Source organism: Oncorhynchus tshawytscha, linkage group LG14 (assembly GCF_018296145.1).
Source record: "Oncorhynchus tshawytscha isolate Ot180627B linkage group LG14, Otsh_v2.0, whole genome shotgun sequence".
NCBI classification, from domain to species: Eukaryota; Metazoa; Chordata; class Actinopteri; order Salmoniformes; family Salmonidae; genus Oncorhynchus; species Oncorhynchus tshawytscha.
Genome location: NC_056442.1, coordinates 58,647,239 through 58,665,372, shown reverse-complemented (window position 1 = coordinate 58,665,372; position 18,134 = coordinate 58,647,239). Strand labels below are relative to the sequence as shown.

General features: G+C 43.6%; 2 protein-coding genes across 2 annotated transcripts in view; one reads left to right on the top strand and one right to left on the bottom strand.

The window, feature by feature from the left end:
* Window positions 1-35: 35 nt before the first annotated feature.
* Window positions 36-13,107, top strand: b3gnt2l (UDP-GlcNAc:betaGal beta-1,3-N-acetylglucosaminyltransferase 2, like). The gene is made up of 2 exons (XM_024407495.2): window positions 36-256; window positions 10,316-13,107. Exon 2 carries the CDS (start codon window positions 10,482-10,484, stop codon window positions 11,793-11,795), a length of 1,314 nt encoding a protein of 437 aa, XP_024263263.2. The 5' UTR covers window positions 36-256; window positions 10,316-10,481; the 3' UTR covers window positions 11,796-13,107.
* An 897-nt stretch (window positions 13,108-14,004) lies between these two features.
* bckdha (branched chain keto acid dehydrogenase E1 subunit alpha) overlaps window positions 14,005-18,134 on the bottom strand; it is a 33,428-nt gene continuing 29,298 nt past the window's right edge. Inside the window, exon 8 of the mRNA XM_042296583.1 lies at window positions 14,005-15,567. Coding sequence (XP_042152517.1) covers window positions 15,222-15,567 — 346 coding nt within the window. The 3' untranslated portion in view covers window positions 14,005-15,221. The remainder of the gene's footprint in view (window positions 15,568-18,134) is intronic.

Below are 18,134 nucleotides of genomic sequence, written 5' to 3'. Positions count from 1 at the left end.
TGGCAAAATAGCTGTTAGGCCACTAGAGGCCTCTATCATTCTCTATGGGCTGGTCGCAGCTCCTGTGCCTGTGTGAGCTTGCCGGGAAATATGTTGTTGCCACTCCTTGAGATAATTATGGGAAGTCTTTTTGCTTGTCAGTCCTGCGGTTGATCAAATGCAGCCTACAAAACGTTTTTGACACCGTAGGGACATGATCGTCTGATTCATCAGCCGACACTGAAAAGGAAGGAACTGGAGGAAAAGTTCCCGTACCGTAAGTAACGTTTCCCCCTACCTTTCTGTGAATTGTAACCGTTGTATACTAATTATGTTATAAAATATTGCATTTGAACTATGCCTTAAGACATTTATCGCCAGAAACATCATTATAATAAAGTTGGAGCTACTAAACCATTTCAATCCATCTACCCCATATAATTATTTTAATTCTAACATATTTAATTCGAGGTTCCAAAGACGGATTCGTCAACGATTGGTCGCTCGGGCAGACTGACATATTATTCAAAGTCCAATATACTTATCTTTTAAAAACGTCACCGAGATTGCACGATAGTCACTTATTTCAGTGCACGGTCCCTACTTTACATAGCTACATGTACAGAGATGTAGACATGAACAATTGTTTCCCTGTTAGGTCATTAGCCAACTTTTGACCAATTTAAACGAGGTTATTGTCGGTAGGGCTTTGATTGGTGCAATACAGTTATTTTATTTCGGGACTCCCCTTGGAAATAATATTTGTTGTTAACTGATTAACCCTCACCACATGACTTAAGTGTAACAGTATAACTTTAGACCGTCCCCTCGCCCATAAGACTCTTACCTAGTAACTGCTTTACCTACAAATTGATTCGTTGGTCAGGCGACCTTTCCCACGTCTCACTCTGCCTGGCAGTGGTACCTGTTGTATCTGTGTTGGCATTGAGTTAGTTTGATCCGTGTCGTGCCTGGCAGTGGCACCTGTTGTATTTGTGTTGGCAGTGGCACCTGTTGTATCTGTGTTGGCAGTGGCACCTGTTGTATCTGTGTCGTTATATCTGCCTGGCGGTGGGTTAGTTTGATCTGTGTCGTTATATATCTGCCTGGCAGTGGGTTAGTTATTTTTAATCTGTGTTATATGGATGCTGTACAACTATTATAATCCACATTTTCCATTTCAATCTTTTTAATCTGGGCAAGTGGATGGTGCCTTTTCCTTAAGGACAGTCGAGGTATTACCCCTCCCTCCTCTCTCTCACAATAACAAACACTACCCCCCCTCCCTCCTTCTCTTTCTCCTCTCCCTCCTTCTCCTCTCTCACAATAGCAAACACAAGGTCCTGGTTGTGTCCCAAACCCTGGTCAAAAGTAGTGTATTAAATAGGGTGCCATGTAGGGAATAGGGTGCCATGTAGTGCATTCATGTAGGGAATAGGGTGCCAAGTAGGATGCAAAAGCCTCTGTTCTCTAGGTGTTGACTCTAGCTGGCCCCTCAGGAATGAGAACTGTTGATTACTCTGCCGGTAGGAGTTCCTAATGAATCACAGGTGAGGTGAGTGTAGAGTACACAAGGTGCAGTCCTCTCTAGATATTCTAACTGTTCAACCACCTTTTTCTTTACATGAATACGTTCTTGATGTTTACAGTGTATTTGAAAAGTATTCAGACCCCTTTACCTTTTCCACATTTTATGTTAGTCTTAATCTAAAATGGATTAAATTGTTTTTCTCCCCTCAATCTACACACAATACCCCATAATGACAAAGCATTTAAAAAAAATAAATCATATTTGCATAAGTATTCAGACCCTTTACTCAGTACTTTGTTGAAGCACCTTAGGCAGTGATTACAGCCTTGAGTCTTCTTGGGTATGACGCTACAAGCTTGGCACACCTGTATTTGGGGAGTTTCTCCCATTCTTCTCTGCAGATCCTCTCAAGCTCTGTCAGGTTGGATGGGGAGCGACGCTGCACACCTATTTTTAGGTGTCTCTAGAGATGTTTGATTGGATTCAAGTCCGGGTTCTGGCTGGGCCAATCAAGACATTTAGAGACTTGTCCCGAAGCCACTCCTGCGTTGTCTTGGCTGTGTGCTTAGGGTCATTGTCCTGTTGGAAGGTGAACCTTCACCTCAGTCTGAGGTCCTGAGCGCTCTGGAGCAGATTTCCATCAAGGATCTCTCTGTTCTTTGCTCCGTTCATCTTTCCCTCGATCCTGACTAGTCTCCCAGTCCCTATCACTGAAAAACATCCCCACAGTATGATGCTGCCACCTCCATGCTTCACAATTGGGATGCTGCCACCTCCATGCTTCACAATTGGGATGGTGCCACCTCCATGCTTCACAATTGGGATGCTGCCACCACCATGCTTCACAATTGGGATGGTGCCACCACCATGCTTCACAATTGGCTTCGGGAAACTCCAAGCGGGCTGTTATGTGCCTTTTACTGAGGAGTGGCTTCCCATCTGGCCCCTCCACTAGAAGGGCCTGATTTGGTGGAGTGCTGCAGAGATGGCTGTCCTTCTGGAACGTTCTCCCATCTCCACAGAGGAACTATGCCTCTCTGTTAGTGACCATCAGGTTCTTGGTCACCTCCCTGACCAAGTCCCTTCTCCTCTGATTGCTCAGTTTGGCCGGGTGGCCAGCTCTGGGAGGAGTCTTGGTGGTTCCATACTTCTTCCATTTAAAAATGATGGAGGCCACTGTGTTCAAATTGTATTCATCACATGTGCCGAATACAACAGGTGTAGTAGACCTTTAAGTTTAATGCTTACTTACGAGCCCCTAACCAACAATGCAGTTTGAAAAAATATGAATAAGAAATAAAAGTAACAAGTAATTAAAGAGCAGCAGAGAGAACAATTGCGAGACTATGTACCGGTACCCCTCTCTATAGAGGGCACCGATTAGTTGAGGTAATATGTACATGAAGGTAGAGTTATCTTTCCAGTCTCCTGAGGGCGAATAGGTTTTGTCATGCCCTCTCCACGACTGTCTTGGTGTGTTTGGACCATGTTAGTTTGTTGGTGATGTGGACACCAAGGAACTTTTAAGCTCTCAACCTACTCTACTGCAGCCCCATCGACGAGAACAGGGGCGTGTTCGTCCCTCCTTTTTCTGTAGTCCACGATCAGCTCCTTTGTCTTGATCACATTGAGGTTGTTGTCCTGGCACCACACGACCAGGTCTCTGACCTCCATGTAGGCTGTCTCGTCATTGTCGGTGATCAGGCCTTCCATTGTTGTCACCGGCAAACTTAATGATGGCATTGGAGTCGTGCCTGGCTGTGCAGTCATGAGTGAACAGAGAGCACAGGAGGGGACTGAGCATGCACCCTTGAGGGGCCCCTGTGTTGGGGATCAGCGTGGCGGATGTGGTGTTGCCTACCCTTACCACCTGAGGGCGGCCCATCAAAGTCCAGGATCCAGTTTCAGAGGGAGGTGTTTAGTCCCAGGGTCCTTAGCTTATTGATGCGCTTTGAGGGCACTATGGTGTTGAACGCTGAGCTGTAGTCGATGAATAGCATTCTCACATAGGTGTTCCTTTTGTCCAGCTGGGAAAGGGCAGTGTGAAGTGCAATAGAGATTGCATCATCTGTGGATCTGTTTGGGCGGTATGCAAATTGGAGTGGGTCTAGGATTTCTGGGATGATAGTGTTGATGTGAGCCATGAATAGCTTTTCGAAGCGCTTCATAGCTACGGACGTGAGTGCTACGGGTCGGTAGTCAATTAGGCAGGTTACCTTAGTGTTCTTGGTCACAGGCACTATGGTGGTCTGCTTAAAACATGTTGGTATTACAGACTCAGAGGAAAATGTCAGTGAAGACACTTGCCAGTTGGTCAGCGCATGCTCGCAGTACACGTCCTGGTAATCCGTCTGGCCCTGCGGCCTTGTGAATGTTGACCTGTTTAAAGGTCGTACTCACATCTGCCGCGGAGAGCGTGATCAGTCTTCCAGAACAGCTGGTGCTCTCATGCATGTTTCAGTGTTATTTGCCTCGAAGCAAGCATAGAAGTAGTTTAGCTCGTCTGGTAGTCTCAGGTCACTGAGCAGCTTTCAGCTGTGCTTCCATTTGTAGTCTGTAATGGTTTGCAAGCCCTCCCACGAGTGTCAGATCTTGGGGACCTTCAATGCTGCAGAAATGTTTTGGTCCCATTCCCCAGATCTGTGCCTCGACACAATCCTGTCTCGGAACTCTACGGACAATTCCTTCCACCTCATGGGTTGTTTTTCTTCTCTGACATGTCAACTGTGGAACCTTTTTATATGGTCTGTGCCTTTCCAATCAATTGAATTTACCACAGGTGGACTCCAATCAAAGTTGTAGAAACATCTCAAAGATGATCAATGGAAACAGGATGAACCTGAGCTCAATCTTGATTCTCATAGCAAAGGGTCTGAATACATTTCTGAACCTGTTTTTGCTTTTGTCATTATGGGCTTGATAGGTTTTAATTATTAGAGTAAGAACTCAACGCTTAAATGTTTATTATTACCGAAGGATCGAGCAGCTGAATCGAAAAAGACCATATTCACACACGCAGATATTTAACCATTCCTCCTATGCTGAGTCTCCTCCTACACATCTGAACAGCCAATGCATCTCTGTTGCTAGACATAACCTTAGTGATATCTGTTCTTCCTCGCTTCAAATGACCTGACCTCTTACCCCAAAGTGCTCACTCCCCATCTCACGGCTGTCATGGTGACTGGTACCAGACTGTGTCTCTTCTCCTCCCAGAGGATCCCTGATGGTTAACAGTAAAATATCCTGACATAAATGTATTGTGCATTAAAACTAGTTTACATCCACTTAGGTTGGAGTCATTACAACTAGTTTACATACACTTAGGTTGGAGTCATTACAACTAGTTTACAAACACTCAGGTTGGAGTCATTACAACTAGTTTACAAACACTTAGGTTGGAGTCATTAAAACTAGTTTACAAACACTTAGGTTGGAGTCATTAAAACTAGTTTACAAACACTCAGGTTGGAGTCATTAAAACTAGTTTACAAACACTTAGGTTGGAGTCATTAAAACTAGTTTACAAACACTTAGGTTGGAGTCATTAAAACTAGTTTACAAACACTTAGGTTGGAGTCATTACAACTAGTTTACAAACACTTAGGTTGGAGTCATTAAAACTAGTTTACATACACTTAGGTTGGAGTCATTACAACTAGTTTACATACACTTAGGTTGGAGTCATTACAACTAGTTTACAAACACTCAGGTTGGAGTCATTACAACTAGTTTACAAACACTCAGGTTGGAGTCATTACAACTAGTTTACAAACACTCAGGTTGGAGTCATTAAAACTAGTTTACAAACACTCAGGTTGGAGTCATTAAAACTATTTTTTCAACCATTCCACAAACAAACAAGTCGGTTAGGACATCTACTTTGTGCATGACACAAGTAATTTCTCCAACAATTGTTTACAGACAGATTATTTCACTTATAATTCACTGTGTCACAATTCCAGAAGTTTAAATTCACTAAGTTGACTGTACCGTCTTTTTTTTATTTTTAAAAGCTTACAAAATTTGAGAACACTTCCAATTGACTCAAATTATGTCAATTAGCCTATCTGTGGATGTATTTCAAGGCCTACCTTCAAACTCAGTGCCTCTTTGCTTGACATCATTGGGAATCAGCCAACACCTCAGAAAATAAATTGTAGACCTCCACAAGTCTGGTTCATCCTTGGGAGCAATTTCCAAATGCCTGAAGGTACCACATTCATCTGTACAAACAATAGTATGCAAGTATAAACACCATGGGATCATGTAGCCATCATACCGCTCAGGAAGGAGATGCGTTCTGTCTCCTAGAGATGAACGTACTTTGTTGCGAAAAGTGCAAATCAATCCCAGAACAACAGCAAAGGACCTTGTGAAGATGCTGGAGGAAACCGATACAAAAGTATCTATATCCACAGTAAAACGAGTCCTATATCGACATAACCTGAAAGGCCGCTCAGCAAGGAAGAAGCCTCTGCTCCAAAACCGCCATTAAAAAGCCAGACTACGGTTTGCAACTGCACATGGGGACAAAGATCTTACTTTTTGGAGAAATGTCCTCTGGTCTGATGAAACAAAAATAGAACTGTTTGGCCATAATGACCATCGTTATGTTTGGAGGAAAAAGGGGGAGACTTGCAAGCCGAAGAACACCATCCCAACCGTGAAGCACGGGGGAGGCAGCATCATGTTGTGGGGGTGCTTTGCTGCAGAAGGGACTGGTGCACTTCACGACCTCAATCCTATAGAACATTTGTGGGCAGAACTGAAAAAGTGTGTGGGAGCAAGGAGGCCTACAAACCTGACTCAGTTACACCAGCTCTGTCAGGAGGAATGGGCCAAAATTCACCCAACTTATTGTGGGAAGCTTGTGGAAGAATACCTGAAATGTTTCACCAAAGTTAAACAATTTAAAGGCAATGCTACCAAATACTAATTGAGTGTATTTAAACTTCTAACCCACTGGGAATGTGACGAAAGAAATAAAAGCTGAAAGAAATCATTCACTCTAATATTATTCTGACATTTCACATTTTTACAATCAAGTGGTGATCCTAACTGACTTAAGACAAGGAATTTTAACTAGGACTAAATGTCTGAGTTTAAATGTATTTGGCTAAGGTGTATTTAAACTTCCGCCTTCACCTGTACATTACTCTCTCTCCCTCAGTGAATATGCATGTAACGTATTATATCCAGGGTCCTTACAGTATATTACATTCTCAGAACCCAACAGGGTATTTTGTGTCAAATTTGACAAATTAATAAAAATGTATACATTTTAGAAAATAAGGCTGTAATGTGGCAAAGGGAAGGGGCCTGAAAACACTGTACATGTTGCCCTCTCTCCAGTGGGGCCTGAATACACTGTACATGTTGCCCTCTCTCCAGTGTGGTCTGATTACACTGTACATGTTGCCCTCTCTCCAGTGTGGCCTGAATACACTGTACATGTTGCCCTCTCTCCAGTGTGGCCTGAATACACTGTACATGTTGCCCTCTCTCCAGTGTGGCCTGAATACACTGTACATGTTGCCCTCTCTCCAGTGTGGCCTGAATACACTGTACAGTGCCTTGCGAAAGTATTCGGCCCCCTTGAACTTTGCGAACTTTTGCCACATTTCAGGCTTCAAACATAAAGATAAAAAACTGTTTTTTTTTGTGAAGAATCAACAAGTGGGACACAATCATGAAGTGGAACGACATTTATTGGATATTTCAAACTTTTTTAACAAATCAAAAACAGAAAAATTGGGCGTGCAAAATTATTCAGCCCCTTTACTCTCAGTGCAGCAAACTCTCTCCAGAAGTTCAGTGAGGATCTCTGAATGATCCAATGTTGACCTAAATGACTAATGATGATAAATACAATCCACCTGTGTGTAATCAAGTCTCCGTATAAATGCACCTGCACTGTGATAGTCTCAGAGGTCCGTTAAAAGCGCAGAGAGCATCATGAAGAACAAGGAACACACCAGGCAGGTCTGAGATACTGTTGTGAAGAAGTTTAAAGCCGGATTTGGATACAAAAAGATTTCCCAAGCTTTAAACATCCCAAGGAGCACTGTGCAAGCGATAATATTGAAATGGAAGGAGTATCAGACCACTGCAAATCTACCAAGACCTGGCCGTCCCGCTAAACTTTCAGCTCATACAAGGAGAAGACTGATCAGAGATGCAGCCAAGAGGCCCATGATCACTCTGGATGAACTGCAGAGATCTACAGCTGAGGTGGGAGACTCTGTCCATAGGACAACAATCAGTCGTATATTGCACAAATCTGGCCTTAATGGAAGAGTGGCAAGAAGAAAGCCATTTCTTAAAGATATCCATAAAAAGTGTAGTTTAAAGTTTGCCACAAGCCACATGGGAGACACACCAAACATGTGGAAGAAGGTGCTCTGGTCAGATGAAACCAAAATTGAACTTTTTGGCAACAATGCAAAATGTTATGTTTGGCGTAAAAGCAACACAGCTCATCACCCTGAACACACCATCCCCACTGTCAAACATGGTGGTGGCAGCATCATGGTTTGGGCCTGCTTTTCTTCAGCAGGGACAGGGAAGATGGTTTAAATTGATGGGAAGATGGATGGAGCCAAATACAGGACCATTCTGGAAGAAAACCTGATGGAGTCTGCAAAAGACCTGAGACTGGGACGGAGATTTGTCTTCCAACAAGACAATGATCCAAAACATAAAGCAAAATCTACAATGGAATGGTTAAAAAATAAACACATCCAGGTGTTAGAATGGCCAAGTCAAAGTCCAGACCTGAATCCAATCGAGAATCTGTGGAAAGAACTGAAAACTGCTGTTCACAAATGCTCTCCATCCAACCTCACTGAGCTCGAGCTGTTTTGCAAGGAGGAATGGGAAAAAATGTCAGTCTCTCGATGTGCAAAACTGATAGAGACATACCCCAAGCGACTTACAGTTGTAATCGCAGCAAAAGGTGGCGCTACAAAGTATTAACTTAAGGGGGCTGAATAATTTTGCACGCCCAATTTTTCAGTTTTTGATTTGTTAAAAAAGTTTGAAATATCCAATAAATGTCGTTCCACTTCATGATTGTGTCCCACTTGTTGTTGATTCTTCACAAAAAAATACAGTTTTATATCTTTATGTTTGAAGCCTGAAATGTGGCAAAAGGTCGCAAAGTTCAAGGGGGCCGAATACTTTCGCAAGGCACTGTACATGTTGCCCGCTCTCCAGTGTGGTCTGAATACACTGTACATGTTTCCCTCTCTCCAGTGGCCTGTCCAGTGTGGCCTGAATACACTGTACATGATGCCTTCTCTCCAGTGTGGCCTGAATACACTGTACATGATGCCTTCTCTCCAGTGTGGCCTGAATACACTGTACATGTTGCCCTCTCTCCAGTGTGGCCTGAATACACTGTACATGTTGCCCTCTCTCCAGTGGCCTGAATACACTGTACATGTTGCCCTCTCTCGAGTGGCCTCTCCAGTGTGGCCTGAATACACTGTACATGTTGCCCTCTCTCCAGTGGCCTGTCCAGTGTGGCCTGAATACACTGTACATGTTGCCCTCTCTCCAGTGGCCTCTCCAGTGTGGCCTGAATACACTCTACATGTTGCCTTCTCTCCAGTGTGGCCTGAATACACTCTACATGTTGCCTTCTCTCCAGTGTGGCCTGAATACACTGTACATGATGCCCTTCTCCAGTGGCCTGTCCAGTGTGGCCTGAATACACTCTACATGTTGCCTTCTCTCCAGTGTGGCCTGAATACACTGTACATGATGCCCTCTCTCCAGTGGCCTCTCCAGTGTGGCCTGAATACACTCTACATGTTGCCTTCTCTCCAGTGTGGCCTGAATACACTCTACATGTTGCCTTCTCTCCAGTGTGGCCTGAATACACTGTACATGATGCCCTCTCTCCAGTGGCCTGTCCAGTGTGGCCTGAATACACTGTACATGTTGCCCTCTCTCCAGTGTGGCCTGAATACACTGTAAATGTTGCCCTCTCTCGAGTGGCCTGCCCAGTGTGGCCTGAATACACTGTACATGTTGCCCTCTCTCTCAGTGTGGCCTGAATACACTCTACATGTTGCCTTCTCTCCAGTGTGGCCTGAATACACTCTACATGTTGCCTTCTCTCCAGTGTGGCCTGAATACACTCTACATGTTGCCTTCTCTCCAGTGTGGCCTGTCCAGTGTAGCCTGAATACACTGTACATGTTGCCCTCTCTCCAGTGTAGCTTGCTGGTTACATTTTGAAATGGAATTGGAATCTCCTACACAAATAACATTGTATTGGTACAATTCTACTTACCTGTCCAGTTTGAGCTCCCACCTATTCCAGTTAAAGTATTACTCCGGAATTGACAAGCCCCATCTTAAACCTCATCTATTATCCTCATGTTCAACACTGTTTCTGGGTTATGTTGGATTTGTTTTTAGTCTTTATCAGCACACAGCAGTTGTTCTTTCTCTCGTGACACATTTAGACCACAGTATAAACCACAGGAAAACCTCTACACTCTCCATTTGACTGTCTTCCTGCTCGACTTTTAGTTTCTGCAAATCAGCCAACTTGTTTAGTTTTCCTTTTGTGTCCACTGCTTGCCCTTTGACAGAAGTCATTGTAGCAAGCTAAGGCTTTGGAACATAGTACTGAGACTAGCCTATAGCCAAACTGAGGGAAAGAAGACTTAAAAGACAATCTGATGGCAGATAGTTTGGATTCTTTACTAAAGCTGTGAAAGAGAAGTGCCTTTACAACTAGACAAAATGAACACTGACTTGTTAAGATTTTGTTTTCTTTCTCATCACCAGGCAAACACAAGACAACAGGCACTGAAGGATCACTAACAGGATTGTCTGGAATATCTGGATGCTTCTATTCCTAGAATCCTGCCTCCATTCTAGAATCCTGCCTCCATTCTAGAACCCTCCCACTCCCATGCTGTACTGCAGGTGAACCCCATCCAGGACCCAGAGGATGAGACGTATCAAGGCCCTCGTCGTCATGGCCTTCCTGTGCAGCCTCTGCCTCATCTTCTTGTACTCCTCACTCAACCTCCATCTGGCCCACAGACACAGAGCTCTACTGGAAGTCTCAGCCAACCCCAGGTCCGAGATCAGCTTTGAAACACTGTCCACCAAGCCGGTCCCAACATACCTCAGACTGACCCTTACCAAGGACAGTACAAAAAGTGTCCCTATTCAGGTCACTGTTACACCTACTCCTGATCTCCACCAAGCTGCTGTCTTTGCCGCCCTCAAGAAGGCTATACCTCAGAACACAGCCTATTGGAACCGTGTTTTTTACTCTGGCATCAGACGACTGGACAGGGGGGGGAACTCAACAAGACCGGAGGCACTGGACTGGTCCCATTGCCGACACGACTCCGAGCAGCTGCGGACAAACATTCATGACTTTACTTCCTATCCAGAACTCCACCAGGACTTCCTGCTTGGGATGGAGTGTAGAAACCCTCCTATCCTGATTGACCAACCAGAGAAGTGCACCTCGGAAGACGGAGAAACCTTCCTCCTCTTCGCCATCAAGTCGACCCCGAGGAACTTTGAGCAGAGACAGGCGGTACGGGAGACGTGGGGGCGAGAAGCGCTTTATGGAGGAGGGGTCAGAGTTCGTATAGTGTTTCTGCTGGGATCCTCGTCATTGGACGAGCCCGACCTGAGCCAGCTACTGGTGCTTGAGGCACATCACCACGGCGACCTCCTCCAATGGGACTTCCACGACTCGTTCTTCAACCTCACGCTAAAGGAGCAGGTGTTCTACAGGTGGGTCCTGAGCCGCTGTCCTAAAGTCTCCTTTGTCTTTAAAGGGGACGACGACGTCTTCGCCAACACTGAGGCCATACTGGGCTACCTGCAGTCCCTGGAGCCTAACAAGAACTCAACGCTCTACCTGGGCCAGATCATCTCCACTGCTAGTCCCCTCCGCGACTCTAAGAGCAAGTACTACATCCCCCCGACCTTCTACGACGGCCCTTACCCTGCGTACGCCGGGGGAGGAGGTTACCTCTTCTCGGGGTCGTTGATCAGACCGCTTTACGGCGTCTCCAAGTTCCTCCCTTTCTACCCCATTGACGATGTCTACTCTGGGATGTGCTTCAACGCACTGGGAATACTTCCAGAGGCACACGATGGCTTCCAGACGTTTGACATTCGCGAGCAGGACCGGGAGAACCCGTGCGTCCATAAGGAACTGCTGCTGGTGCACCGGCGGAGCCCGCAGCAGATCATTAGACTGTGGCGGAGCATACACAACCCCGTGCTCATATGTTGACCCCCCTCACTGAGCCTCGGTGGTAGATGTTGACCCCCTCCATATGTTGAGGGCTAGGGTCTCACTGAGCCTCGGTGATAGATGTTGATCCCCACCCCACCCCACCCCATATGTTGAGGGCTAGGGTCTCACTGAGCCTCGGTGGTAGATGTTGACCCCTCACCACTGACACAGGATCAGATATTAAATAACCAATTTCCTCAATTCATATGCTTAACTATGGTAGCGCTCAATAAATTCCCAAGTTTTCCAGAAATCCTGGTTGGAGGGTCCCTGGATTGCCTGCATATTCCTTCCTGATTGCGGGAATCTGCCAACCGGGATTTGGGAAAACCCCACAAGCCCTGTTCATATGCTGAATGGCCTGATTGAGACATATCTGTCCACCCCCTAATGGTTAAGATCTGATCTGAGGGCCACCTCTTTCCACCCCCTAATGGTTAAGATCTGATCTGAGGGCCACCTCTTTCCACCCCCTAATGGTTAAGATCTGATCTGAGGGCCACCTCTTTCCACCCCCTAATGGTTAAGATCTGATCTGGAGGGCCACCTCTTTCCACCCCCCTAATGGTTAAGATCTGATCTGAGGGCCACCTCTACCTTTTTAGTTTCACTCACTCAGGGATGGTTTCCAGTTTCCACGACGACGGTGTCAAAAAAATCCAGTAACTTTCCCAGAAATCCTGGTTGGAGGACTCCTCTTTATTCACTCCTTGTTTTTAGGAAGTGTGTTTTTTTTTCTTCTTGAAAGCCAGGTGATTTTTGCAACCCGAGGCACGACACTGTCCGATCAACGATGTACTGGAACTGTTTCTACTGGATTACCAGTTAAAGGTTTATATGTCAATATGTTGGGCAATGCTTCAGGTGTTTTTTTTTGTATTTTTAAACTGAACTCACAAGATTAAAAGGTTTTACATTTTAAGTACCAGTTGACCTCTTATTGGTGAGTTTTGTGTCTGCATACTGTTCTAGATCGTTTATCCCCACCCCAACTCAAGTCCTCGAGTAACTTCACCAGCACACCTGATTCAACTAATCATCAAGCCCTCAATTGGGGAGTTCGTCTGGGACGTCAACATAAATATGCTGTTGGGGGGGGACACTGTTCTAAATTGATTCCAGGATGTTTTACTGCCTGAGGTCAAAATGTTGCAAATTATTAAAATGTTTTATTTTTTTGAGTGGGGAGGTGGATAAAATTACGTAAAGATGTAGTTCTAGGTAACAGATCGTTTTGATATTCTCCTCGGGGGACTAAGGACTGTACTTTTCATTGTGCAGAAAATGTAATAAAATACTGTGAAACTCATTGTTCCTTTCAAAACAACTAGGTCAAATGTCGGTGATCTAGAATTATTATTTTTTTTCAAGTGAAACGACTGTCCAAAAATATTTTTTCCCCAGTGGTCTTGGAAATCTGACTTGGAGCGTGAAAAATAATAATCTTGCTGTCATTTAATTTGAAACTTTTCGCGTGTTACGGAGAAGCTAGAATGTAATAAACTGAGCACTGTGTTAAGCAACAGAGCATGTACGTATGAGATCAGCTCTGAAAAGCTCATTTGATAACAGTGGGATGGATGTTAGATGTGGACTTGTAGGTCCCATATGAAAAAGATGTAGCGATTTTTAAAACAGGATCGTAAACTACCAATTGGGGAGGAGAAAAAGGGTGGTTAAAATTCACAAGACCGTTTCAAATTAAATCACAACGCCAGATGGAGGGTCATGGTTGGTTTTGCACTGTGGTGTATATTATAACACCAACAAGTAGTCTCAACAGTTCATTATGGCTTTGTGTGCCATCTGTCCCCGTCCCAACTGATCAGTCAGCTGCTTTTTAGATGTTTATTCAGTAACCTGGACACATTTTTGGGAGTATAGTCAAACTTTATTAAACTCAAAAACACCTCAGCCATAGACCCCGATACCAAACAGCTAGAAAACTGTGCATACGAAACGAGTGGGAGTCTACAGTATTGCCTAATAAACTTGCTCTGTAAAAGAGGAAATAGGCAAAGAGTTCTAGGTATGCATGACAACACCACTGGTGTGGGTAGATTAAGTCATGTTCAGTCCTATTTCCCCCAGCCTGCATCACTCAGGTATGAATAACCAGTGAGGAAAAACTGGTTTTATATGCCTTTTGCTCATTGGGTAGACTCATGCACTGATAAATGACTAATGAAGACCATTCAACTACTCATTTGTTGAGCCAGCAGGAAAATCCTGTTTTAACACAGGTGTTTTTTTTTTTTTAAATACGGTCTGCCTACTAGAATCAACCGACTAACTCAAACCTCTCCCCTGGAACTCACAGATGTTTTTACCCTGAATTAGCTCACGGCGTCTGATAATCGTGTGTTAGCTCTGAAATCCTTTGAATAGACTGATAAAAGCTGGGTGTCGCCGAGGAGGGGTTAACAACAACAACAACAACACAGGACTGACTGGGTCAGACTCTCATTCATTCAAAGCACACAAAAAAAACTAGAGGCCCAAAGTGGTCAATTAGAACAAAACCATCCTTAACATTAGACACTCCCTCCCACTACTGGGCAGAAAGCTAAGAATTCTAGCCTGGTCAGAATACCAGAAAAGAATTCTAGCCTGGTCAGAATACCAGAACTATAACTCTATGCAGAACAGTAGAATACAAAGTGTGCAACAACAGTCCCATCTAACCCAGCAGCCTCTCCTCGCCTCCACACCCTGCTCCAGCCTAGGCCACATTCAACATGACACAATGTTGTGGAACGTTCAGATAGAAATATTTTATATAGAACAAACATGCCTCTCTGACAAGGAAGCAAAAGGAATCATGTCAGTTCTATTTGTGACATTTCTACCTGCAACGCTGTACAGTGTTTACCAAATGGCACCCTATTCCATATATAGTGCACTACTTCTGTCTAGAGTAGGGAATAGGATGCCATCTAGAATAGGGTGCCATCTAGAGGGTTCCATCTAGAGTAGGGAATAGGGAGCCATCTAGAGTAGGATGCCATCTAGAGTAGGGAATAGGGAGCCATCTAGAGTAGGATGCCATCTAGAGTAGGATGCCATCTAGAGTAGAGTGCCATCTAGAGTAGGGCGCCATCTAGAGTAGGGAATAGGGAGCCATCTAGACTAGGATGCCATCTAGAATAGGGTGCCATCTAGAGTAGGGTGCCATCTAGAGTAGGATGCCATCTAGAGTAGGGTGCCATGTGGTACGCTGTCAGAACCTGAAGGATATACTATCAGCAGGACCAACGAGTTAGCCAGCTAACTAGCCTAAATATTATATTTTTTTAGACAGATAAACTTGGGCATGGTCTAACTGATTCAACAAATAAAACGTTTCTTTTTCTGGTTGCTTATCAAAAGTTAGCCGGCTAACTCATTGATCCTGCTTTTTGTAGTGTACTCCTGTGGTAGTGTTTACTTGGCGTAGGCATCCAGGGGATAATGCTCTTTATACTGCTGGACGTGCCTCCACATGGCCTCCTTCTGCTTGACCAGGTTAGGGGTCATCTCTTCATACACGTCAGAGAACATCAAGTCAGGGTGGGGCTTGTGTCTCTTCTCGGCCTTCTCAAACGCCTCCATCACCATCTTACGGCTCTGTTTCCTCCAGCTCCTCTCGTCCTCCTCGGACCACCAGGAGCGGGCCGTCATGTAGTGGCGCAGCCGAGAGATGGGGTGGTCCTGTTTGTCCCAGTAGTTCACCTCATCTACGGAGCGGTAGGCCGAGCTGTCGTCGCTGGTGCTGTGGTGACCAATCCTGAGGGATGGGACGGAAGGAGAATGTCAGTGGAAGGTGAGGTAACTGTTTCCCCTAACATGCCTTCTGGTCCTCGAATGCTGTTGATCTACTATTGTATTCATCAGAACACGTGGAAGAGAGGACAGTGTCAGGGCAGATCTAGTTTAAACTGTATTAATCTCACGCTGGTCTGACACAAGAGGCTTCAGCTGTGTTTACACACCCAGAACAATTCTGATCTTTTTTCCCCCCCTCACCAAATTGGTCTTTTGACCAATCAGATCAGCTCTGAAAATCTACTTTGATAACAGTGGGATGGCTGTGAGTTGGAATGGATCAGAGCAGTGTCAGGTTAGCTGTGGACTTGTAGGGTCCAGACTGTACTATTCTCATATGAAGGAACGAACCCACGACTGATGCTCGAATGCTCTTCACTACGGTTTTGATTCAACCTCGCGTAAATAATTAACGCCATGACACGAACAACGGGAAAAGGTGTCACCATGAAGGACAATGTAAACGAATCCTCTGAACTGCTTTCAGCAGGACGACGTTTTGTTACGTTCAGATAGAAATACGCACGTAGAACAAGGAGTCATGTCTATTCTATATGTATGTAGGACAAGGAGTCATGTCTATTCTATATGTATGTAGGACAAGGAGTCATGTCTATTCTATATGTATGTAGAACAAGGAGTCATGTATATTCTATATATATGTAGAACAAGGAGTCATGTCTATTCTATATGTATGTAGAACAAGGAGTCATGTCTATTCTATATGTATGTAGGACAAGGAGTCATGTTTATATGTATGTAGGACAAGGAGTCATGTCTATTCTATATGTATGTAGGACAAGGAGTCATGTTTATGTATGTAGAACAAGGAGTCATGTCTATTCTATATGTATGTAGAACAAGGAGTCATGTCTATTCTATATGTATGTAGGACAAGGAGTCATGTCTATTCTATATGTATGTAGAACAAGGAGTCATGTCTATATGTATGTAGAACAAGGAGTCATGTCTATTCTATATGTATGTAGGACAAGGAGTCATGTTTATATGTATGTAGGACAAGGAGTCATGTCTATATGTATGTAGAACAAGGAGTCATGTCTATTCTATATGTATGTAGAACAAGGAGTCATGTTTATATGTATGTAGAACAAGGAGTCATGTCTATTCTATATGTATGTAGAACAAGGAGTCATGTCTATTCTATATATATGTAGGACAAGGAGTCATGTCTATATGTATGTATGAACAAGGAGTCATGTCTATATGTATGTAGAACAAGGAGTCATGTCTATTCTATATGTATGTAGGACAAGGAGTCATGTCTATTCTATATGTATGTAGGACAAGGAGTCATGTCTATATGTATGTAGAACAAGGAGTCATGTCTATTCTATATGTATGTAGAACAAGGAGTCATGTCTATTCTATATGTATGTAGAACAAGGAGTCATGTCTATATGTATGTAGAACAAGGAGTCATGTCTATTCTATATGTATGTAGAACAAGGAGTCATGTCTATATGTATGTAGAACAAGGAGTCATGTCTATTCTATATGTATGTTGGACAAGGAGTCATGTCTATTCTATGTATGTAGAACAAGGAGTCATGTCTATATGTATGTAGAACAAGGAGTCATGTCTATTCTATATGTATGTAGAACAAGGAGTCATGTCTATATGTATGTAGAACAAGGAGTCATGTCTATATGTATGTAGAACAAGGAGTCATGTCTATTCTATATGTATGAACAAGGAGTCATGTCTATATGTATGTAGAACAAGGAGTCATGTCTATTCTATATGTATGTAGAACAAGGAGTCATGTCTATATGTATGTAGAACAAGGAGTCATGTCTATTCTATATGTATGTAGGACAAGGAGTCATGTCTATATGTATGTAGAACAAGGAGTCATGTCTATATGTATGTAGAACAAGGAGTCATGTCTATTCTATATGTATGTAGAACAAGGAGTCATGTCTATATGTATGTAGAACAAGGAGTCATGTTCTATATGTATGTAGAACAAGGAGTCATGTCTATTCTATATGTATGTAGGACAAGGAGTCATGTCTATTCTATATGTATGTAGAACAAGGAGTCATGTCTATTCTATATGTATGTAGAACAAGGAGTCATGTCTATATGTATGTAGGACAAGGAGTCATGTCTATATGTATGTAGAACAAGGAGTCATGTCTATTCTATATGTATGTAGAACAAGGAGTCATGTCTATTCTATATGTATGTAGAACAAGGAGTCATGTCTATTCTATATGTATGTAGAACAAGGAGTCATGTCTATATGTATGTAGAACAAGGAGTCATGTCTATTCTATATGTATGTAGAACAAGGAGTCATGTCTATATGTATGTAGAACAAGGAGTCATGTCTATTCTATATGTATGTAGGACAAGGAGTCATGTCTATATGTATGTAGAACAAGGAGTCATGTCTATTCTATATGTATGTAGGACAAGGAGTCATGTTTATATGTATGTAGAACAAGGAGTCATGTCTATTCTATATGTATGTAGGACAAGGAGTCATGTCTATATGTATGTAG

Bases quoted from the DNA above. Each gene is read 5' to 3' on its own strand.
- b3gnt2l (XM_024407495.2), top strand. From the start codon at position 10,482: ATGAGACGTATCAAGGCCCTCGTCGTCATGGCCTTCCTGTGCAGCCTC.